Below are 25,490 nucleotides of genomic sequence, written 5' to 3'. Positions count from 1 at the left end.
TTCAGGAACAAGCAAACCACCTTCCAAAAACTAGAACACAGACATGAACATTAATTCAGCTAATTCAAAGATACATGTCTTAAAAGCTCAGTAAAACAAAGATTTATGACAAGACAGGTTAGACAAGACAGCAATTAAGCTATCAGCGTAGCTTTCCCATTGCTAGGGCAAGACTGAGTAATGGACCATGGCTGACATCGCAGTAATGTCAGCAGAGAACTGCAGATGGCCTCCAGGAATCCCAAACACTAGAAGGCTTGATAAGGCTCTTTCAAAGTAATACAGCGCTGATACATTGAAGCCTGTCTGCATTTGCGCCATGTTAGTTCCAGTCCGAGAGGGAGGCGAAACCACTCACTCTCCACATGTGGCCCTCCTCCATAGCTGCACTCTGGGCCTCAACAGGGTTTTCAATCACACGGCCTATTCTCCCTGAGAAATCCATCGCCACAAGAGAGTTTTCCGACACACTCCGCTGGAAAAAAACGATTACCACAAAGGTGTCAATATGCACATTCATACATTACATTACACTACTGTCATTTAGCGGATGTTCTCATCCAGAGCGACTTACATAGGTTACTATTTTACCCATAATTTTTCTGAGGCACTTGTGGGTTAAGTACCTTGCCCAAGGGTACAACAGCAATGCCCCAGCGGGGAATCGAACCAGCAAACCTTTGGTTATGAACCCTGCCTCTCACCACTATGCCACACTTTTGGTCATGGCAGACCTGCATCTGCATTCCAAGCTTTATATCAACTCATTTTTCAGCAACACAGAGGTGAGGCTGACGGCTGAATGATGGGGCACTTCTCAGCTTCTTTTCCATGTAGTTGAACAGTGATGCTTCTTTACAATTGTAGACTAGTGTTTATGCATGAACAATGCAAAACCTTCTCACATTAAATGGCCCGCTAATGTGCAGTGCTTGGCCGTTTCATGGCACGTCACCCACAAGTATGCACAGTTGGTAAGGCGCTCAAGTGGCTGCCCATGTGACTATGTTAATGCTACATCATGAAAACACTGGCGCCTTCCCACTCAATAAGCCTTAATGATCAAATGTTCTATATGCTACACTGATTATGCCCTTTCTGAGAATTCCCCGGGGAGATTAGGAACGCTGCCACACTGTGCAAACCGCTGTGCCACAGCTCCACTATATATATTCCGAGTGGCTCTCCTCCGCAAGCTATTGTTGTTTGGTGTTCAGTGTTTCTGTCTGTGCATGACACTCCACAGTATTTTCCCACAATGCTATGACTTCCCCCGTTATCCATGATTCCAGGACATGAAACTTAGCACTTGAGCAACTGCAGTGGATGTCAAGAAATGAACACAGAGTTCTTACCACAGGGGTCGAGAAATGAGAGAGTGAAGTTTTCCTCTGCTGGGGGATCTTGTAGTTCTGATACAACAAAATTCCATACTGTAAAAAAAAAAACATAGAGAACAGTAAATGGTGAAAAGGCAATTAAAAATAACTTTCCAATCCTCAGGCTAATTTAGTTTGTCTTAGGCCATTTTTATTATGAAATTAATATTGGCATTTGAGGTAGAGGGTACACAAAAAGGCTAATTTAAAAGGGTAAGCACTTTCTAAACTGATTGCAACACTGTGACATCATTCTGAATTTGATACAAAGGAGTACACACATTGCATGAGAGTGTAATGCCAGGGTGACCACAAAACTAAATCCAGTGTAGCTCAATATAACCCAACGGGTGACCAATAATTCCAGAATAATCCGCAATAAGTCTTAAAAACAAATTCAAACTAATAAAGATTTATAAGCACTGCCAAATATAACCGGTGCTAAGGAGATTAAAACCCAGGGCCCATTTTTTTTTTGTTTCTTGAAAACGCAGTATTTGGATCATTGTGTTGGAAAAAAAGGCCGTCAGAGGAGATCACGGAATCATGGGTTCTCCTTCCAGCTGAGTCTCATATCAAAGTGATTATGGGGAGTTTGTGTTGAATACTATAAACTGGCATGTTACGTGGCAATTTTAGTGGACGTCAGGTGTACAGTGATGCAAAGTGACATGGTTGTTGATAGGTGGCACAGTGGTACAGTATTGTGGTACAGACGTGGTGTCGTGTGCTGCCGTACCTTGAGGAGTCTGAAGGCAGTCATCCAGCAGGTTCTGCTCTGCTCGTCCTCAGCACACAGCATTCTCAGCTCCTTGGACTCGTTCCTCGCCTTGTTGGGCTGTCGGAGACGACAAAACCACACCAGCCGTGTCACTTAATCAGTCGGGTCAATCAATCAGAAAACAGAAAACACCTCAAGTCAACCCACGCCACCGCAATATCCGAAAGCGACAGCTTGCACGAAGACTCTACCTGTTAGCCTTCCAAAGGGCATTACCTTAATACTTCCTCTGTCTTAACCTTGTGCAACCCAAATGAGGCGAGATCTAATCAAGGTCAAATGAGGTGAAGGGTTCAAGAGCAGTCTCCCGACTGCACAATCCTCTGGGCCTGAAGTTCAGGTCTGTGTTTCTAACAGATGTGACCCCTGCTCTCCATGAGCACAAAGCAGCATACACAGCCGGCACAGCCTCGGAGGGGCCGACCCCTCAGCTCGTGAGGGATAACCTCATCGGCTGGAATGACCTGTGTTCTGTCCGCATCTCATACGTATCAGCAAAGGCCTCCCTCTTTATAGCTGCTCTGGAAAAGTTCATTAGATTTCAAAGCTGGGTCAATGCTTAAGGACAGCTTTTGCTGCCCTCATTCTAGGCGCATTACGCTGATTCATCTCATTCAGCTGTAATAAAGGCTACTGTTCAATTATTGCCATTCCTCACAACTATATTACAGAGTAATAGGGCAGAGGAAGAGCGGAATCACTGGCCATCTTCTTATATCCTCTTCAGTCGGCATGTCGGTTCCACCTCAACTGCTGCCCCCAACACTTGATACTTGTAGTACTTGCTGTTTATTTTAGGTGTAGTATCGAGATCTGTTATGGATTCTGTGATCTAGTGACTGGTGTACGGTAGTCTACTTGGCTTCCCTTGTCTAGTCAGGTTGCACAAGTTAACTTAGCGTAGGGCTTGAATAGTGTTATGCCCACACTCACTGGCCTGGGAGTGGTGTCAGCCTGGGCTGACAGTGTTACTAATTCAACGTGAACGGATACACTTCTGTTCTTTTGCGCTGGAAGTCGCTCTCGATAAGAGCGTCTGCTAAGTGAATGTAATGTAATAGATAATAAGGGAGCTCTGCTAAGAGTCAACATCCTACCAGCTATCATACCAAACTGGGATGTTAAACAATACTATGCTGGTAAAACAGCAAACACAAAACCCAAGCATGTTTCGGTAGTAATTTCACCCCATTAACAGGATGTAGCTGACCCTCCATTTTGCACTCTCGTGATACGCAATTTCCACATTATAATATCCCCTACCTTTATGCAGAATTCATAGTCTGTTGGGGCATGGTGAAGCTTCTTGCCTGTGATAACTGTGAATATGTTGCTGTCCTCCAGGTCTGCTAGTAACTGTAAGTGCCTTGGCTCCTGCAGGAGAACAGTTGATACCTCCATGTCAGTGCGAAAATCATTAAAAAACTTCGACATCATTAAAAAAGGAAAAATCTGGCCTGCAGAGACACAGCATGACAAACAAGTGGAATTAGTAGAGACCTGGCTGAACAGCTTCTGGCTACTGAAAAACCAGAGGGGGCTACTGCACCACTATACCTTGCCAAAAGAAAACCATGTAATGAGGTGGACATAGTACCACAACCATGCTGAAAAAGAATGTTAAATGTTATTTCGATACATGATGCAAAGAAGGGAAATTAAGCAGATACCAGAGCCATGAAAAAATGACATTTTCAACTACATTTTTTCTGTCTGGAAGACAGATTTAACAGTATCGTGTATAGATACATGCTGATTTGCAATCATCATCATCATCTTCACTATTATTATCGTCACCACTATCATTTGGCGGTTTAAAATTCATGCAACAACAAAATCACTTATACGCTATTAAAGTGTATTTTGATTAAAATGTAACGGAACAGCGTATCAAAATGTGAAGACGCTTTATGAAAAAGCTCTTTTTTTAAAAAAAAAAAAAAACTTCAGATTACAACAAAGCAGAATGCTAAACAACAGCAACTGAAGCCAATCATAGCTTGTAAATTAAATGGGTAACCAAACTAATTTAAGGCAATAAATGAACAGAAAGAACATTAGAGAACAGAGAAAATGGAGAAGTATATTCAAACAAAAGTTTAAGAAGCAATAACAAATTCCTCTGTTGTAATGCTGGCAATTCATTCAACCTCCAGGAGGTTAGAAAAAAAAACAATGATCGAGACTGATGTAAGCATGATAAGACAGAGGGGATATTCTGACAGTAGATAACAATCAATGTTTACAAGGGACAGTGAGACAGCAGAATGGTTTATTTGGCTTACACACCAACAATAATAGAAGGAACAGCAGGGCTTATACACCAACAGGCCATTTTTTTCTGGGATTCATTAAAAAGAAGTGTCAGATTCCATCACAGTCACTGGCCTTTTCTACACTGTCCACGCTGTCACCACCTGACTTTCTCTCTGCTACACGATTGCATGGCCTGGTTTGATTTTTGTTTGATCACTTGGTGATGTCTACCCTACTGCTGCAGAAATCCATCAGCGCTTGTGACCCAAGCCACAGGCCCAACGCCAACCAGCTCATTGGTTATGCAATTCATGAAGGCATTGCTGCAGGTGAGCTTTGGTTCGGGGGCTGTGGAAGGGTTTTTAAGAAAATGTCAGCAAGTGTAGGGAAACAAAAAAGCCGATGAGTTGTGTAAAAATTCTGTTTACAGAAAACTGTATACAGAAGCAACAGATATGTGATATAGAATACAAAATATAATAACGCTCCAATCATTCAAGAGCCTGAAATATGGCATGTCTTCAACAGACACAATTGTGGACACAGCAACTCTTTGCTAAGCCACATACATTTATAGATATTGACAACACTGAAAAATCCAGATTCCACGCCACAGCTTTCCTTACCTTAGACATTCCTTTTGTTGAATAATACAATCCAGACCGTCTTAAAAACATATACAGCTTCTTCCAGGATTTCCTGGCCGTCTCTTTCATGTACAAAAAACCCTGGATTTCGGGACAACTGCTGGAATTCAAGAAATTCTGAAAGGAAGAGAAAGTAGAACCATCTGGAGAATTAATTCTTGTTTTGGACATGATCCATAATTCCACAACTGTGGCCCTATTCAGAAACCAGCACAACACATAAGTAACAAATAACTGGAAAATGTCAAAAAAGTTTTTTTTTTTCCCCTTCCATGTCTCTTAACAGTGGCATCACTTTGCCAGACCTTCTTCTGATAATCAACTGAAATACATTTATTCCAGTTTCTTAATAGTACAACCTCAACCTCAACTAAAATTGGGGAAATCTTGTATGCTTGATTCATGGGCACATATTAATAGCTTTGCTATACTGAATAAAGGAGCAGCGATAACACTTTTTTTTTCCCAAAACCCTCATTGTATCTTACCTGTAAAAGCTGTGACTGTGGAATGGTGCCATTGGTCTCCTGGCACCAAGCCACCATCTGTTCAGGGAAGAAGTTCTGCAGAAACAAGAAAATTGGATTCTAATGTCACAAGAGTTTCCTCCGTGAGTTAGCCTACAGTGCACCTGTTGGAGTCAGTTCAGTGTCACTCCCCCATCATGGAAACAGATGACTTTTTTAGGGGAGGATCCAAGGTGCCCTTGAAAATATGATCACCGTCAACCCGATTTCAGATGAGCTTTAAGGACGATGCTGAGGAGAAATCAGTCCAATTACAGAATTCTGGTGTGGAACATGGCACGCATCGCGCCGGAAACTTCCACTTGCCCGTTGTCTCATTTGTTCTCGAACACGCTAGCTACATTAATCCACACCCACCGCGGGATAATTCATCTCCTTGAGATAGAGTCCTGGCGTTTGCAGGCGAGAGGCCGAGCCAAATTAAAATACTGCATGATCTCACCGCTGACGCAAACCCCTCAGCCCTCTCTAATGCCTCTCTATAACACTTACCGTGATTGACAATGAATGGGTATTTCCAATCGCTGCACAATTTTACAGTGGTCATTAAGACTATACTCTGAGGTCATTTGGACTGCATTGACAGCGCTCCTAAATCAATACTGAAATTGGCTGATCATGCCGCCGCAAATTTTTGGCAGTGGGCTGCCTGCTGTATTCCGTGTTACTTGTACATTAATTCAGAAAGACAAAAAAAAGTTTTAAATAAATAGTGCTGTGAAAACCATCTTATTGTCTTCCCCTGTGTTTGGCTGTAGATACTATGCATTTATTAGGAAGGCCTGCAGACAGCAGCTACTTGGTGTGTGCAAGGTATGAATGTGGGTTTCCTTTTCACATAGTCATGGACTTTTACTGATTTCAAGAGAACTTGGAAATGATTTCATTTTCTAAATATATTAAAGTGATTTCATGAGAATTAGGAATTTTGCTCCGATTATGAAATGATTGGAAGGTATTGTGTAAGAAGAACAAAAATACAGAAAACTGCAGAAAGCCCAAAGTCACAGGGAGAACAGAAAGCACTTCATGTCGCTGCCATCCCGCTGTGCTCTTTCACGTACCATCAGATATCGACCATACTAAAACCCAGAAACGTGCTCTGGTTCTCATACGAAGCCCTGGGTTCAGTTCATTTGCTTGTCATTACGGGTGAGTGATGGCTCGGCTGTGGCGAACACTCTCGGTCAAATGCAGGGGATGCGTGTGAGCTAATACTACCCTCGCATGAGATCATCCTGAGCCCTGTGTCCAATCATTAGAATGAAAAATGGAGCGGATCAAAGTTGGAGATCAGTCGATCCCCGGCTAATCCTGTTCCAGTGCGACACCAAGTATAAGACTACATTACTGTCCACAGAGAGAATTTAATTAGCTCCCACAATTAAGAGCTTCTCTGGCCCACCACTCCCACATTTTTCCTTTAATTTAAAGGCATTTATGTGACTTTTGATCTTCGTGCATTTCCAAATCTAGTTATTCAACATGCTGAGTCACAGGGAATGAGTGACTTATGTAACTGATGCCAATGTATGCTTGGAACTGCATTGGTTTGACACATGAACACGACACTCACCATTTTGGTCTAGGGAAAGAGCTGGTTGGTGAGTTAATGTCAAATCAGTATCCTATAGAGGGTGCTAGGATTGTTTTCACAATAAAATTCAACTTCAATATCCAGCTGAGGACCACAGTCTAGTGCTTGGTTTGTGGTAAAAAAAAAGCACTTTTGTGGAAGGCTAACTTACAGTAGCCTACTCTTCTTTTCATATAACTTAAGCTTTCAGGTCCAGATGGGGAGATGTCACTTTATATTTAAATCTGAAAGGCTGCCAGAATTTGAATTCAGAGCAGACTATGTACAACAATCTTATAGCCCCCCCAACTACTCCGGCATTCCAAAACAGCAGCAATAACTACTACTACTTCTGAAATGTTGTGCAAGAATGACTTCACAAGTGTAAACATATGAATTTAACAATTGTGTGTGTAGTGACCAAATGTGGCTGTCTGACCATTTTTAGGCAGCGCGACCGCAACAGGGACTCACCAAGGGATTCCTAAAGAACTCGTATTTGGCATAGTTCTTCCTGAAGAGAAACTTGCTCTCGCTCGTCATCAATGCTTGCACGTGAACCACCAGCTCGTGATCCTCCAGACACCGCTCTGTGGAGGGAAGGAACATGTGAGATTACACCATTATGCCCCTTGCAGCCTCATATTATTACATTTACTCGCTTGGCAGACAGGCTGACGCAGGGCTAAGCAGAGTCTTGCAGTTTTACATCTGACAGTGCTCCTATGCAGAGGAGTCCACAGTGCCCACTTCATGGGTGCAAAAAGCACTGATCCACTCCGGATCTACACCCAAAACCATCAGGACCAGGAGTCAACCTGCTTTCACCAACACAGACCTCTACTCTCTTTTCTATTTACCTGTGCTTCATCTACTCCTTGCTGTTCCCATTATTCATTTGCTTAGCAAACATGCTAATCCAGGTCAGCTTACATATTTTACATTTTACATATTATCTGTTTAGCTGGATATTTACAGAATCAGTTCAGGTTCTGTACAATGGCAGCGTTCCAGCATGTATTCAAACCCGCAACCCTCTGTTACATGTGCATTTTCCTAACCTCAAAGTACCTGCAAACTGAACACTCTGGCTTCTCAGGAGGGTCATTCTGAAACTGCCTGCCTCTAAATAACCGCCTGGAGAGGACCCCCTGTCTGTGAACATACGATTCCCCCCCTCCACTTCCTCACTTAGGCCAGTTCTTCTTCTAGAAACGCCTCTGACATTATTAGCAAGGACGTAGCTGCCATCACGGGTTTCGCTCACACAAACAGCAAACCCGGAGAGTTGGAAGAAGCTGTTGGGGGGGTGGGGGGGTGTACGGGGAGCAGGGGCCAGCTTGCCTATCAGAGAGAGTGGAGTGTGTACTGCCCCTCAAGTCCAATCCAGCAGGCGCATTAGCAGAAACTTTCAGCGCAAGGAAGCGAGGGCCAGGCATTGCAGAGCGATGATGTCATGTGTTTAGCTTGATTAGATTAAGCAGCGGGGCTGATGGTATTACAAATCAGACCAGGACATACAACAATGTTTAAAGGGGCTTATATAAAGTAACCTCACAAAGTTGCTATAACCTTGCGGTAATGATTTGATATTTTACATGCCACCCAGAGGAAGTTATCACAAACCATACCAGAGGCAATACAGTAATATTTCAAAGGTGGATTTAAAGAGCCCTTACCACAAATTACTGTAATGTGGTGTTTAATTTTAAATTGTACATGCCTATCTCTGAATTGTATAACAAATCAAACCAGAACCTATAAAACACATTAAAGGCTTATATAACACAACCTTCTCACAAAGCTGCTGTAACATGGCGGTAATGTTAACATTTGTATAAGCGTGTGCGTGCTCCAGAACTTCTGCTGCCACATTAAATAGCACAGTATTCAATACCAACATGCACGCTAAGGCGTTCTGCTGTTTTTACTAAAACAAAAACATATCCTGAGGGCCTTAAATGTACAGAAAACATACAGAAAACCTAGGAGTGGGAGTTTTACATTAAGTTAAATACCGATGTAAAATATTACTAAAATGATCTGAAATCTATTGGAGAATGACAAAATATAACAGTGACAATGTAAGGAGAGCATGCAACATTAGTGCAATGGCACAGGAAATGCTGAAACAATGTCATGCATTCAACGTCCAAAACTGCATGTCCTGCAAACATATGGAAAAGTAATGGGAACCTGAAGAACTACCCGTTCCACTGACTACTAATCACTGTATAACAATGATCTTCGTAAAATGAGCTACAGTGATTCATCCTTTCTACCATTCTCATCATCTGCCTCTTTATCGTTCATTTTTCCATTTCACACATCATGCACTGGGGCCCAAGGCTAGGAAATATCACATTTGCACCAAGTCAAACCGTTGCTATAGTTACAGAGGGGGAAAAAAAAAACATTTAAATCCACACATTGCCATGTTCTATACACATATTTAAAAAATAATATACCAGAAACCTCAAACAAGTTTGTGCATCACATCCTCATGGCAGTCATTGCTGTTACTGTCCCCGCTGCCCATGAAATGGACATGGCCTAGACCCTCAGGCGCATCTGCATTCTAATCAGCAAAGGTTTTTCAGAACAGGAATGTTCCACCACTTCCCTGAGGAAAGATACTAGAGTGTAACCAAGCGCTGAGCTCTGTGGCATGACACTGTGTGGAGATGCAGACCCGGCCCCTTTCTCACTTTGAGTGAGAAATGTAACCGCCGTGAGTGTTCAAGCATTGCACTCTCGTGCTCACGCGCTGGAGAGGGAGAGGACTCGGGAGCCTCACAGATAAATGCAGACAAATGAGCAGCGATTAAAGGCACTGCCTGTGCTGCCGACAGGATGTTCTCGCTGCATTTGCCTCGCTCACGGGGTGGCTAGTACCATTTAATTCATCACGGAGGGGGCGGGGCGGAAGGGTGACAGGGGGCGGGGCATGAGCGGTATGCTAATCTGAACAAAATTAGGAGTCACACGTGTCTTTATTGATCGTCCGTTAGGATTAACGGTTAATTCCGCAGATAAAGCCAGCGCCTCCAGCGGGTCAGGTTTTCTGGAATGTACTCGGCCTCCCCCTTGGCAAGGGACCCTGCGCTCAAGTCTTGTGATTTAATGCGTGTGCTGGCATTGGCACAGGTCCGCAATAACCGTGATCGAACGCAGCGCATGTCCATGTGGATATGTGTGTGTGTGTGTTTGTGTGTGTGTGTGTGGAGAGGAAAGGGGGGCGTGAGCTGACTGGTGACAAGGTGACTTCCTGTTGGAGGAGAAGGGAATCAAGGCTGTCTCTGGATTCATGAAGGTGGGCAGTTACTGAGAACTTTAGCCTCTCTCCCTCTCTGTAACTTCCCACCCCTTCCACAGTCCTCCAAAATGCTCTTAAAAGAAAGGGGAAGCATCTAACACCGCCACCCTCCCAGAGCTCAGGGCACTCTCTCCTCAGAGGAAAGGAAAAGTCCCTTTTTGTCTCCCTCTCTCTCCCTCTCTCTCTCACACTCACACACTCACGCACACAGAACTCTGCTCGCTGCTTCAAACAATGTCTTAAGAACAGAAAAACTGATAAAATTATCGTGGGGCTGCTTTCCTCGACAGTGGAAAAATCGCTCGCTTTTACTAGCCAGAGTTCCCATTTAGTGTGAACTTTCCTGCCGACGTGCACACATGGCTGCCACTTACCTAGCCCGAGGAGAGGGTGATGCTCAACAAGTGACCAACTGTTGTCGTCCACACAATGGCTTTTGTACACCAGCAGCTGGCAGAGGTCTCTGGCAGTCATGTCCGCGGGTATTTCCACTACTTTGCCTGTGCCATCTTCACTAAAAACTTTAATAATCTGCAAGGGACAAAAGAAAGGACACTGTGAGCAGCCAGCAGAAAAACAGCTGAAAACAGACTTACCTACACATATACTGTTAGGAACCAGGCGTACTTGCCAAATAATTACACGTACGATGCACATCATGAAGTACGCACCGTTAAAATAATTGCATTCCTCAATTCCTGGTTCCCTGCACCCCCTCCCTTTTGCTTTCCTTTCGACACTACGCCTCTCAACGTCCCAATGCATTTTGCTGAATAAAACCCACACATTCGATATGGAGCTCTGATCACGGTCCTGTTTTACTCTGAAGCACTGCAAGCGAGATTCCGCAGCATCTGCTTAAGGTAGCCTATTTACCTCGCCTATATACTTTTACACAAACTAAAGTACAGACAAAACAAGAAAAACATCTAAAACATATTTTTAAAAACTGCAAAAATAGAATAACCTTTGCTGCATTTCTTACGGTCCCCGGAAAAGAATTAGTTGAGGATTCCTTCGCTTCGTTGTTTCAAACACATCCAGTTTCTAAAGCATATCAACTCGTTCTGTGACACACATATTTCTTCCTCCCCTTCAGAAAGCTCTCTCTCTCTCCCCCTGGCCACAGCAAGTTTTCCACACAAAAAAGGCACCCGCAAGAAGTACTCTGACATATGAAGAGAAAAAAAAAACAGTTTTAATGTGGAAAAAGCTCCTTACCTCTACAGCCCGCAAAAGGCAGCAGTCGGGAGAACACGATGGCATTTTGAAACTGAGCCTGCCTCCAGTGAGAGCGAGTGAGAGAGAGAGAGAGAAAGAGAGGCAGCGTGGTTCCCTGCTTCTGGAGAACGCCGCTGCCCGGCACAGTTCCACAACGTCACTGGATTACCACGGAGAGGAGCTACCTGTCACGTATTCTACCTCCGGATTTGCGTTGCCACGGGACAGAGTGAGCAGATGGCACTGTTCCCAGCAAGGCGGACAACTTCTCACTGATCTACTCACAAAGGGTTACAGGCATACAAGGCTTTTAGGTACTGAATCAAACCACACTTCCTTAACCAATCATAGAGCCAGCTCAGGCTGATGTAATCATTTCCCACACAGACACACAAACACACACACACCCCCACACACACCCACCGACACACACATGTAGAGTTGCACACATACATATCCCACTTTTCCTGGCTTGCAGGGCAGTTTCAGTTTTGACTCCCGAGCCCAAATTTTCTTTTCCCGCTATGACCCCCCTCTCACTTTACAGATGTCTCTGACAAGTTTCAAGTGAGAGCTTGTTTCTTTTTTCAGCTTTTTCTCTCCCCCCCCCCTTCCCAAAGTTAAGCTTTGAACTTCACTGCCAAAAATCTCTCTCACGACAGGGCAAGACTCATTACTAAGTACATGAAACAAACCTGAGCTCTTGAACTTCTACTTTGCCTCCCCTTGAGCCCTACTTTAAGCTAGCATTCTTTCCCTGAAAAGAACACAACCCGGAAACTTGGAGTGTTTTCATTTACACCCCCCCCCCCAAACTCCCCCCCACCCCCCACTCCAACCCCCACTAAAACCAAACCCCTCTGCAATACCCAATGTGCAGAGCTTGGCTCATAAGAGCACTGACCCACCCGTTTATGAAATTTTATTCTCTTTTCTTCTCAAATAATTTTGCAACCTGGACTGTATGCCCTTTACAGTCTAATCTGCAGCCAGGTAACTTTGCACAGACCCTTTTCCCACTAAAACACCCCTTTTATTTTCTGCTTTTTTTGCATCCTGAAAATCTGTCTGAAATGCACACCGGCAACAGGGGTAACGAGGCGTTCCAAGACACTAAGTACTCAAGAGAACGCCCAAACTAAATTAGAACAGGGGCCAGGCTTTAATCTAATCTGGATGATAAATGGTACCTGCATCTGAAGCGGTGAGTGCAACACGACAGTCTTTTTATTGTTTTTTTTTTTCGGAGGGGAGGTTTGCCTCCCTCACGTTGCGACATCTGAATTCCTACGCTTCCACAGAAACCCCTTTGGTCGGAGAGGGCAACCCCCCCCCCCCCCACCCCCCACCACAGTCTAGTCCAATCAAGCTCAAATGAAGTTAAAGCTCAGTTAAGTGTTGCACGTCCTCACGCGCTGGGTGAAAGGGCCGATGGGTAACATTGCTCAGCGATTTCGCCGAGTCGTGACAAAGACGCAGCTCCTCAAGAATGCAAGTAATGCAATACTGACTCGAAATCAAACTCATGTGTGGAACAGCAGAGGCAGCTGCCCCCATAATAAACGTTGCATGAGAAATGTTAGCAATGTTAACAAATGCCAGAGAAATCGCGGAAATAAAGAGACTGGGCTCTCCGAAACAGATGGACTGGGCACCAACAAATGTTGTTTCTAAAGATACTTTCAGAGTTTAAGCACACCAACAGATCACCTAATTTGCATTAATGAGTGTGGCTGATCCTCCTAATAACTCTCTAATACTGGAGGAGGAGAAATTTGGGGGGCATCAGTAGGTTAAAACTCCCCCCCCCCCAAAAAAAAAAAAAAAAAAAAACACACACACACACACACACACACACACACACACACACACATCCCTGCTCATTTCTTGTCCCGCTCATCCCTCCCACTCTCGCGCACAAACTTCCTTATGACTCATCTTAAAAGACCTCCAGTGTGGGTTAAGCCTAATTAGCACCTTACCACCGATTACAATAATCCCGGCCAGCCTGCGTACAGTTAATGAAGATGAATGCTTGACCCCCAGGAATGCAGCCCGTGACTGGAAGAGGCAGGGAGCATGGGTGAGTGTGTTTGCATGAGTGTGCGTGCGGGTGAGAGAGACAGGGCTGAAGGAGACACACACACACACATACACGTGCCCACGCACATAAACCCAATTCACATTCTAATGTAGTCAGCTCGATAGTTATTCAGAATGTGTTACGCTAATGAGCCAATTCATGATTGAATCTCCCACTGGTACTTACAGATGGGTTTCTCCAATCAAAAACAAGTCACTCAAAATTTTTTATCATTCCTGTAGTGCACATTTCTCAAACATATTGGAAAAGGGTCTTGATTATTGCAATATCGATGAAGGAAATTTTTTTCTTAAGTTAAATAACGTGTGCTTTGCAGACCCATCTAATGTTCTTACAGACCTAAAGCTACACCAGTTATTCAGAGCAACCATGACCTATGCTTCCTCCTTGATTAACCGGTACTTAGATTTTAGATAAAGCGTCCATTTTGAGCACTTTATCTGGACACAAATGTACTTGACCTATAAAGGACATTGTTTGGGAGAAAAAAAAGAGGCCAGCTTGTAGAATGCAACTAAGAAATATTCCTGTTTGAACACAGACAAAGTAAACCGTCTCCTGACTGCTTTGACTATAACTGTGGATGATGGGATTGGGGGGGTGGGGTCAGGCATAAGTGAATGTGGTCTATTGACTTTTTCCATTATCAAAATGATGTCCTTCTGGTGCGGCGTGCAGCTCTCGAGCTCTACCCCCCGGAGGCATCGGCCTGCCATAGTCAAAGACTCATCTGGCATTGAAAGACAAGCCTCTTTAAAGATTAATAATCGCAAAAGCCACGTGTGCCGCACTGTTCACGGGCCGAGTTTAAATCAATAGGCCGAATGTCATATCTAAAGCAAATCCCTTGAAAGACACAGAGCCCTCATTGTATCGGGGGGGGGGGGGGGGGGGGGGGATGAGTGGGGTGGGGGGGATTGAGCGGAGGAAGAAGACTGCATGGGCCTGTCTGGGTAAGTGCTGTGCGTGTGAACTCAAATAACTTCCCTCTAACTCCATCAGCCTCAGAAGTGAAGGGTAATTGTAAAAATCTGACGTGGGAAACACAGGGTCTCATTGTTAAGTTGGGTCTAGGTGCAGACTGACTGGGGCAAGTGGTGGAAATGATTCCTGGGGTCGGGATGAACTCCCCCAACGTATTTTCAGATAATCAGACAAGGCAGTGCTGTCTGATGCTTAGACTGCCAGCAGAATGACCGGAGGACTGGACTGTAGGATCGAATGCCTGCTGTTGCAGCCCTCATCAGTAACACATCCACCTGCATAACAAGCTCACAAAACATGTAGGATGCAAAACTACATTTTGAAAAGCAGCCAGGTTATGATGACATATCTTACATTAAAAGGAACAGATACGGTATGTAGCAGGAGTGCAAGGTTTCACCTGACAGTGGGGGCATTTTCTTCATAGAACCTGACAGCAGGGGACAGGGATGTCATTCATTGAATGCTATATGTAAAGGCAAGGGATCCAGAGATAGATTTGCTGGGCACTGCTGTCCAGGGATTGGTTTCAAAATGCAGAACTTTCTTCTCTCATCCATCTCTTATCCACACAACTATGAGAGCATAGATGAATATGATACAGCAGAGCCCATTAAAGTAGGCTTATGTATCATTGTTTCTGACTGACCTGAAGACCCACACATGGCTATATAAGCGGGCATCCAATATGGATCTTGTATTTTACAATATCATCACTTTGGAACAGTGCCACTTCCTTTTTTCCTCTTCAGAATTACTCAGGCATTATTCAATGTTTCTATTCAGACTAATTTGTAGACTTTTTTCTTACCTTTTTAGAAGATTAGAGACACAGCAGAGTAACTTCTTAAAATTTGACTTGCTACCTAAGGGTATCCAAATCTGTCCTACATAAACATATACAAAACACTTAGCATTTCTTGGAAAAATCATACTAACTACGCCTGACCCCAGGACAAACAAGAGCGTATAGGGACATTCAGAGAACTATTTCTGTGTTTACTCCTATTACTAAGCTGGCAAAATGGATGAAGTATTCAGTTGTCTAGATTTAGCAAGTTATGTTTTTTAGAGAAAATATGGTCAATCAATGTCAAGGGGAATTTGTCTTGGCCTATGCAGGCTACCGTGCAATCAATACCAGCTTTGAGCTCAGTGAGTATTGGAGAACCATGGTGTGCATTATATATATATATGCGATCTAAAACAAAACCTTTTTGGATCACCCCGCCACAGGCATTCTCAACCAATCCATTCATCAGGTTTCGAGAGGCCACCGAGGTGCAGTCCTGCAAAGCGGCAAAGTTGGGCCCGGTGACAACAAGGCCTGACTCAGCAACATCTCCAACAAGCCTGCGACCCATAGCGGGGGGGGGGGAGGGGGGAGAGCGGACCTTCAGACGCCACTCAGCCACTTCAAGGCACTCGTGGGCCCTAACGCTGTTAGGTCTGACTCAAGTGGCGGAACACCGGGCGACTCCGCTCGAAACGCGATCTCCTAATGAACTAATCCTATTGGAACAGCGCTCACGCACAAGTGCACGCACGCAATCTGTCAGAGGCCGACTTGTTCAGCGGAATTAACAAAAGTTCTGGAAGGCTGGGGGGGGGTGGACAAAAAAATTGGATCAGCGCTTAACTCTGTTGGAGGGGAAAGAAGAGGCGTTCACTCAGCTGCGCAGACAAAAACCTATAGTCAAAATCCGTTTTTAGAATCATTTGGTCATCTCATCTCCTGCCCCCAGGGAGTCTCCTGCATGGGAGCGCTCAGTACACTTAATTAAAATCAGCTGACGGGACACGGCACTCTGATCAAGCTCATTTTATCAAGCTTTTGGGAATACAAGAAAGGATTCATATCTCTGCAGTGGAAAATGTGTCATGTGCCGTCATTTGCAGCTTTTTTTGTTGTTGCTGCTGGTTTATCTGCACATGGCTCATCGATGGGACTGTCCACCCTTCCTGGATGTCTGGTCAGCTCTTTGGCTCCTGTACAGAAGCCTAGAGATTTCCCATGATGCATATGGAGGGCAGGCAGCACAGGAAAAAAACACCATGATGCATCTGGGTGTGTTCTTCGTGATTCAGTGTAAAGAAGCACAGAGCACACCCTGGACTAAACATACAGGGAATAATCACTCATAAAAAAACTGCATGAAATTAAAATGTCAGAGATTGTTTTCAAACTTAATTGGTTATGTAACTTCTATGTAACCCCTGTGACCGTTGAAGATTGCAGGCCATTTCCTTTTATTTAGGAAACAAAAACTTAATTTCAAGACACAAAAAAGCCTTGTTTCTGAATAACCGCTTGGGCTCATGGTCAACACTTAGTGTTTCACAATGGAGAGCATCGTTTAGGAGTTTGAGGGAGCGATGTTATTCTGAGATGTTCAAGGCTCCTCTGTTGAGTTAAGGCCCTTGCAAGAGATTGAGTCCCAGAGGGTGGACTAGAAGTCACACAAAGCCAACATAACTCATGTCAAGTGACATTGTTTTGTTTCAGCCCAGCATTTGTGCTGAACCGGGTCTGCTCCCAGAAACATTAAAAAAACTCCATAAATGTTCTAAGCTACTCTGACTTCACACTCTATTGACAAGTAAACAGATAAATTACTCACTCATACTACTTTTATGAGAGTCTTATTTCCACCATTCCGTCATACAAAGGATGAATGAATTTACTTGTGGACAGGTATAACTCATCTGTTAGCAACTTCCATGTAGTTCCTCTCTATACCATCTGTACAGAAAATGAGATATGGCTTAGCATTAGGCCTGACAGCCTGATATATTTTATATCTGGATCCAAGAGACTGTGTTATGACAGTCTGTCATGTTTTATGATATCAGCTCCTCAAGCAGCATAAGTAGACCCAATGTGCCTCGTTAATATGCACATTTTTGTTTCACGATCATGCATTAGCATATGATAAGTTCACATCCAGAGCAGCTTAAAATGTGTTCGGCGTCCACATTCCATAACCCATTTATACAGCTGGAATTTTACGGTACATCCTGAAGAACCACTACTGCCGTGAGTGTGTGGGGAAGAGGTGCAAAGAGCTCGTGCCACACAGGCAATGTTCTGACAGTGTGTGTTGTGTAAACAGTGGATTACGGCCCGCCACACACACTCGGCTGACGTCATCTACCTGTTCCATCCCCCGCAGTCTCAGAAATCCGCCATCCACTAAAATAAGGGAATAACAAAGACAAAAGGGCAAACTGTTTCCGGTACCAGTTTTGCAATTGGGTCGACCATCAACGAACCAGGAACTTGTGAACACTCTGGATAAAAATAGCCAGTCCGGTTGTATATACCCATAACTTGGGAACCGGTCCCGGAAAGAATGGTTCTTCTCAATACAGAGGACATGCGGGAGTTAAAGAGTTTCAGGTTGATGAAAGGCAAACGTGTTGGTTTCGTTGCACAACGCATGTTCAACTTAAAGGGTGTAGTTTTAATTCTGTGGAACAAGACAAAACATTCACCATGAGGAAGTCTTCGGAAGAACCGGTCTCTGATGATTAAACCCAGTCAGACTGCCAAGTGCCAACCTCCGTGTCACCATGGTATCCACTTCCTGGGGAAATTTTCAGTTGCAACACCAACATACAGGAGCGGCACACCACCTCACAGTAACGGCATTGTTGCGGTTAACCCTTCAGGGTTTTCAGGGCCCTTAATTTTCAAGTTGCCTTCATTATCCTAAATAAGGGGTTTGCATAATAGCAGGGATGAAATGAATTAATGCTAATGATAGGAGACAAGAACGTCCCAAAAGGTAGGGAATCATGACCCATCTTCTGAGAAACCTTCTTGCTGGTATTCCTGCTGTTGCCTTCTGCCGAGAAAGGTCCAAGATATTCCCCTTTTGGGTTTTAATTTTGTCGATCCATTTTACCCAATTGCAAAACTGCTCACAATTCACATGAGTCGCTACATGACCCCCACATTAACATGGTAACACTTAATATAATGATAATGTGACTTTTCCCCCATACACATTACTTTTCAAACAACAATTTTTAACAGACAGCAATGTGCAGGACACTGCGGGCCGCTGTCCATTTAAGGATGGCTAACTTGGCACGAGAAAGGGATGACATAATTACTGTATATCTGAGCTACACAATCCAGCCAGCGCCCACTGCATTGTGCTTGCACTGTACCCAAACGCCTGGCTACAATTTAATGACCAATCAGTTTTTATCAGCAGAGTGCTCTCATTCTAAAAATAGGGCTGCACAGTGCAATGCAATGTAACTAATGTCATAAATGCTCTGCTGAAAGCCACTACTGTTGTCCACTCAAAGCTCTAATCTATCCGAGAATAGAGGCTTGGGGACAAGACCTCACAAAATGGGGACCATAAACACAAAAGGACACCGGAGAGAGAGGCTTGCTGAGAACTAGATCTGTTCGCTGCCGGCAGAACCTTTGAGGCTTTGAGTGTTCTGTGTGGGTCTACGGGCATGTGGCTAGCCCGTCATGCTGTAGTGTGCCGCCGAGAGAGTGCGGCCAGTTCTATCACAAGTGACTGAACATAGTAAATTAGGAACTCCTTTGATGTGGTGCAAACAGGCATTTTATGACGCTGCCCTTTCAGTGTGCATGTTGTTCTGCGCCCACCCCCTCCTTTTTTTCCCCCCGCGACGGCCCTATCTGATGGGCGGCCTCAGGGCAGATTCTAATCTGCAGAGCCAGGTTGCCCCCAACGGGTGAGACCAACACCACATTACCTGGTGCAATCACAGTGATCAACACCAGTACCAAAAAGACAATAAAACAGCAACAAAAAAGGCTGCTTATATTCAGCAGGACGGGCAGTCAAGTTTGCAGCAGTTTGGAAATACTGGACGCTTGTATGAGAGGTAGTGCAAAAAAAAAAGGTTAAAAAAGGGACGCAAAATCAATATGTCACATAAAAATGTAAATGAACATCAAGTACCTGGGGAGGGGTTTAAATAAACCGGCTGTCAGAAAATCCTTACTGCAGTGACACTGAAGGACTTCATTTCAGATTACGTACACAGTGAATACTGTACATTCCGTTTCGCTGTTCTTGCAATCAGGGGTACCTGGGGAGCAGCCAAGATTAGCCCTTATGCCTCTCTCTCTCTCTCTCTCTCTTTCTCTCTTTCTCTCTCTCTTTCTCACACACACTCTTTCTCCCTCTCTGTCCATCTCAGCCTCCCCACCCACTTTCTCCCCCCCCTCACTTTCAACCTTTCCCTATCTCTCTCTCAGTCTCACTCTTACTCACCTTCATCCCCCCCATCTCTAAATCCTCTCGCCGTTCCTCCCTCCCTCTGTCCTTCTTCCTCACTTTCACTCTCTCCCTGCCTCTCTCATACTCGCAGCATACACATCAATTATTAATCTTGTGATCAGACATCTGGTCCATCTTTTCCTGGTTCCAAATCTTAGACATTAACAAGGATGCAGAAGGACAGAGCAGTGCTACTTTCCTGCAGTGCACATTTGTATCCATGGTATTTTCTGAATCCCACATGAGGTGAGATTCTGGACTGACCTTGGTCACATTCACAGTTTACAATATAATGCTTCCCATGGGAAACAGCAAACATCTAGAACCCCCGCCCCCCCCCCCCCCCCCCCCCCCCCCCCCGAAGTATAACTATGTAAATATGATGCAGATTCTTAATGTCTGTAATCCTGTAGTCATAAAACAGTTTTCAGAAACATACAATTGATAATATTGATAAATGACTTGCTTTCTTCAAAGCATGTGTACAATGAGACAACACACATACAATACACATTCTGAAGAATCTGGTTTAACTTCAATGTCCAGTTTTTAAGGGTTATTTTAAAATTTCTTTCAATACAATCAAATTAGACTAGACCCTTAATGATATAAGGAGATCGGTTTATAAATCTGTATTAATCCAGGTGGTGAATGGAGCCCAGTGGTAAAACCCCACTCAACATGCTATCAAAGGATCAGTTGGCCACATCATACAAGAAGTATAACCACAAAGTTCTAACAGAAAAATTGGAAGAGATGAGAATTACCTTCCAATTTCAACCAATCCGTCTGAAATGCTGCGAAAGACGCTTTATTCCCAAACTCCTCCATAAATTGCTTTTGCTTTTACAAAACAAAAAAAGGACCAAAAGGCTCCCAACGGGCTGAGCAAAATAGGGGGGGCTCTCAACTTCACAAATATTAAAGGTCTGACAAGTCAACTGAACACTTTTCTCAGCTGTCAAACGTCTCATTAATGTGACATATGGCTCTTCCCTATTGCGGGTCGCCGTGACGACAGGACTCTCCTATGACACGCCCCTTGGCCTCTCTGGGATGAACCCAGTCGAGGCCCTTTCCCACAGGGATAAGCGCACGCCATGGCCGTGGTCGACCCAGGTCAGCGTGCCCTGCGAACATTATTCCACCGCCTGATGGGGAACACAGCGATCTGGGCCCTGTTGTACCATTGGTCACACTTAGTTCTGCCCTCCGTGTCCTCACAAAGCCGGTCTTCCAATTAAACTTCAGTGAATCACAGGTCTTGGGTAATTACGTGGAGTTCAGAATAATCCACTGAAGCCCGGGACATCTTCAGTTACTTCAGGCTCGATAAACTCACGGCCTCCCTACACCCACTGAGTCTGAGGGGGGGGAAGCTTCGTCTTTTAGAAACAAACCTCTCTCGCGAAACACGGAGCCTGAATATGTCAAAATGAATTGCATTATTAATGTGCATTTATTCTTCTTTTTTAATGAATGAGCACCCCTGGTCTTACCAAGCTTTGATGGGTTAACTCGTCTTCATAACTCACAGAGACGTGTTAATCCAAGCTGGCAGCCTGCCAACGCGCACTCTTGAACAGGCGGCCCGTTGCAGTTTTAAAGGTACGACCTGTTTCAGAGGATTTGACAGAGGTAATCCTGGCGCTGAACTGGAGAGGCCAGTGCGTGTCAGGAGCTTGCAGGGTCTGCAGAGGTTTGCACACGCACCTGGAGAGAGAGGCTTCAAGACCTCCAGACAGACATCAGTAAACTGTCTGCAACACAGAAAGCAGCGGCATAGTGGTAAGGAGCAGGACTAATAACCGAAAGGTTGCCGGTTTGATTCCCTGCTGGGTCGCTGCTGTTGGACCCTTGGGCAAGGTGCCAACCCAGAACTGCCTCAGTAAATATCCAGCTATATAAATGGGCAAAATGTAAAAAAATTATGCAAGTTCTAGATAAGAGCATCTGCTAAATGCCAATAATGCAATAATGTAAAAGCATAAGCAGGCTGCTTGGTGCTCCGAAGAATGTGGTGCTACAGTAACATTGATGGATGAAGATATGTTTAAAAGAAAAAAAAAAACAAAAACACAAGTGCGAGTAGAAATATTATCTTGAGGGGGATTAGACAGACAGCGCATGACACGTCAGTAGTCTTTTGAAAGCTGTCTGAAATTGCGCTGAGCTCAGCTATCTTAATCACGCCCTTGCTGTTTGGGTGGGTGGCGGGGGCACTGGGGGGCGAGGTTATGATGGGAAAGGGAAAAAAAATTCCAGCGCTTATTTCAACAGTGTAAAAATAAATGACGCTTAGGAGCTATATTATTACATCATCCATTTGCTTTACAAACTCCTTTATCCTAGATGAGTTACTGAGCCTACAGCGCATTTACATTTACACAGCTGGATGGCTAACTGCAATGTTTCTTGAACATGATCCTGGGGACCCACTCTGTGTACTGGGCGTGTTTCAGCTCAGCTCTCTCTGTATCTCTACATTTCATATTCGATAAATTATCGCTGAAAGAAATGCTCTCTTGGACATGTATTCGTGTCAACACAAAGATCAAGTAAAGACGTTTACTCAAAATATTTTTGTTAATATCTGCCCTTTGTATATTAGGTGTATTTGTTCAAAGTAAGCTTAATTATTTTGTCCAATTACTTGCTTGAAGTTGATTTCTTGATAAAATTCCTGCTATACTGCAATGTTACCCACCACAGTGCCATTTACTGAATGTCAAACACACTGCTGAACGATGTGGTGCTGTTCCCTTCACTATATACTTACATATGCCATGTTCAAGGTGCTTGAAGGGGTTTGTGCACAATCAACTGGCTGCCTGAGACACATAATGTGCTATCCACTGATGACAATCTAAAGCAAACATGAAAGTGTTTGAATGCCTCATTCACGTTTAATGAGCTCTGACTAGCAAGTCACAGCCAGTCAATCACCTGAAATTCCACAGGAATAACTGACAGGTCTAAATCTTCAGCTTCTGAAACTTCACACGAAAGGGGTAATGTAACGTACATCAGCACTCTAGGACTATGGTTGCCCACCCCAGTCTTCTTTGTTCCAGAAGCTGGAGACAGTGTGGCCTGGGAGAAAAGCTGTTAACAGCCAGCAGGGGGAGCTGTAGAGTTCTCCCCCCTCCCCTGAAAGCTGGCAGGCAAACAGCATTGGGGTACAACGACACAAGTATACCGTGTTCCACAGCCGCGGTCAGTACCTGACCCAACTGAGCATGACGGCCTGGGACGGTGAGAGATCCCTGTAGGTTTGGGAGGGGGGGGGGGTTCCCATGGGAGCGGGGGCAGCACGGGGTGTCACTGAGACGGAATGGAAAAAGTGGCAAACCGACGCCCGCCCCCCCCCCCCGCGCGTCCGTGGCCGGAGCTCCGAACCGCCGGCGCTGGCGCGCTTCTCGTGCGAGGAGAGAGTTCAGTGCCTGCGCTGCGAAAGCGCCTGGAGGGAGGAAAAAACTCTGTAAACAGCACACGTCTCACCGGGCCGATCTCAGCCCGCAAGATTCTCATGCAAACTCCTTCCAGACGCCTCGCCGGGAGACAGGCGAGGGCCAGCTGTGGGACAGGGCCTCGCCGGGGTCCCAGTCCTGGAGGGGGGACAGTGAGAGGGCCGTGGTGGCATGCCCCCCCCCCTTCCCCCCCACCTCCCAATTCCCGGCACACGCGTTACGCACAGCCACACATCCCTGCACACGAGGCCGTTAGCGCGAGTCACGCAGACGGGGGAGTCTGATTAGTGACACTTCTTTGGCACAAAGATGCACGGACACACGCGCACGTGGACACGAGCACACCTGCGTTTCACTCTGCTGCGTGTCCATTTCAGCTTTGATCTGTCGTCAAAACAACTTGGTCTTTTAAAATCATACGTGGTAATCAAACCACACTAAGTTTCATCCACTCCCCGAGAGGAAAAAAATGGAACCGTTTCTTCCACTGCAGCAAAAAAAAAATCCTGGAAAAACACAGAATGCTGCATGATTGATGTGACAGGGAAAATTTAAAAGTTGTAGACATTTGTCAAATTCTGATGGAGACTTAATAATAACAAGGGTATCAGGAGTTCAGTCAGCTGCAGTTCACATCTCGCTGCAGGCAATTTCCATACAGAACATTTTCCCCTTGCCGTTTTGGTCTCTCGAATAAAGGAAAGCGCAGCCTTCTCTTCACTGTGAAGCCTGAGAGGCTTACATAATTTATATACAGTACAATACCAAGAAGCTACCCCCACGAGGGTTTAAGCTACAAACTGAAATCCCAAAAAACCCTGCACTGCTGACACACAGAAGCTAAGCAGAACACTGTCTATATCAGAGCAGTGCCAGTATAAACACACAGCCACAAAACAAGTCTGAGATTCATCTCCCCTGCTGCTGGGACAAGTCCACTGATGTGGATTAGAACAGACCCACGGACAGGTCTAAAAAAACTAACTCAGGAGAAGCGTTTGCATGCATTGAGACTTTAGAGCAGCCTTGAACTGAAAGGCCTATTAACTTTATCGTGTGGTTGGTATGTCCAGCTAAACGCTTTCCTTGGGGTTCAGAAACCAATTTTTTCCCAAGCACCAGTTAAATTGACAAACTAAAAGATAAGCATAATCTAAACTGCTGATCATTTCTTCATTTCTGCCTTTCTCATTCTAGATATAAATAACTTGTTTTTCAACAGGCAAGCGTGGATCCAGTCAAGATTTTACCAACAATAAAAAACTGATCATCAGAATAATAGGGCCAGCTTAGTGTCATCACAAGCCTTCTGGTGTTATTCAAGAGCTCACATCACTTGAGCTCTTTGCACTTTTCAGTTATAGATAATTTGGCACGCACAAAAAATGCACTAAACACACATTTAATACATTAAGAATGTGTAGCCACAATCCTAAACGAATGACTGATTTATTAGTAACTTGATGCAGATGTTGTAAATCTGGGCTTCTCAACCTTTCTGCGTCCCAGAGGCCATCTGAAATGCATATCACAGTGGTCACGGCCTACTTTATCCAGGCAGAGTGCTTCAGCAAAAAAAAAAAAAAAAATGCTGCTAACAGCTAAAGGCTCTTTGGGCACAAGCAGTCACCTGTGAAAGCCCCAACTCTTCATCGTCACCTGGCAGTCCAGGTCAAAGTGTTGCGGAGCGTTATCAGTCTGGCTTCGACACCATAAAGGAACACTGACTCGACTGTCATGCGACGTGGCGGTAATGAGCGTCGCCGCTGCACGACAAGCCTAGTTACAGACAGTGACTTACTATAACGACTTTCACAACTTGCATTATTCTTTAATGAGGGCTCATTCTCAGTTATTAGCGGGGGCATCCCGGTTTCCAGTAATGAGCCTGTCACCCTCCGGCACCCAGCACTCTGATCCTGCAGCCGAGAAGCCCTGTTTTAAATCACAGAC

General features: G+C 44.7%; 1 protein-coding gene across 3 annotated transcripts in view; it reads right to left on the bottom strand.

Moving 5' to 3' along the window:
- LOC118796595 (growth factor receptor-bound protein 10-like) overlaps nt 1-25,490 on the bottom strand; it is a 67,806-nt gene that overhangs the window by 1,952 nt on the left and 40,364 nt on the right. For 2 of the 3 annotated variants that reach the window (XM_036555572.1, XM_036555574.1), the window contains 8 exons: nt 10,857-11,013; nt 7,641-7,756; nt 5,552-5,626; nt 5,043-5,180; nt 3,424-3,534; nt 2,119-2,217; nt 1,356-1,433; nt 359-475 (listed from right to left, as the gene is read on the bottom strand). In XM_036555572.1, the coding sequence (XP_036411465.1) occupies nt 359-475; nt 1,356-1,433; nt 2,119-2,217; nt 3,424-3,534; nt 5,043-5,180; nt 5,552-5,626; nt 7,641-7,756; nt 10,857-11,013 (891 nt within the window). Of the gene's footprint in view, nt 1-358; nt 476-1,355; nt 1,434-2,118; nt 2,218-3,423; nt 3,535-5,042; nt 5,181-5,551; nt 5,627-7,640; nt 7,757-10,856; nt 11,014-11,703; nt 11,959-25,490 lie in introns of those variants that run through there. The other variant, XM_036555573.1, reaches the window with a different exon arrangement.

Source organism: Megalops cyprinoides, chromosome 21 (assembly GCF_013368585.1).
Source record: "Megalops cyprinoides isolate fMegCyp1 chromosome 21, fMegCyp1.pri, whole genome shotgun sequence".
NCBI classification, from domain to species: Eukaryota; Metazoa; Chordata; class Actinopteri; order Elopiformes; family Megalopidae; genus Megalops; species Megalops cyprinoides.
This window is presented reverse-complemented; position numbering and strand designations above follow the sequence as displayed.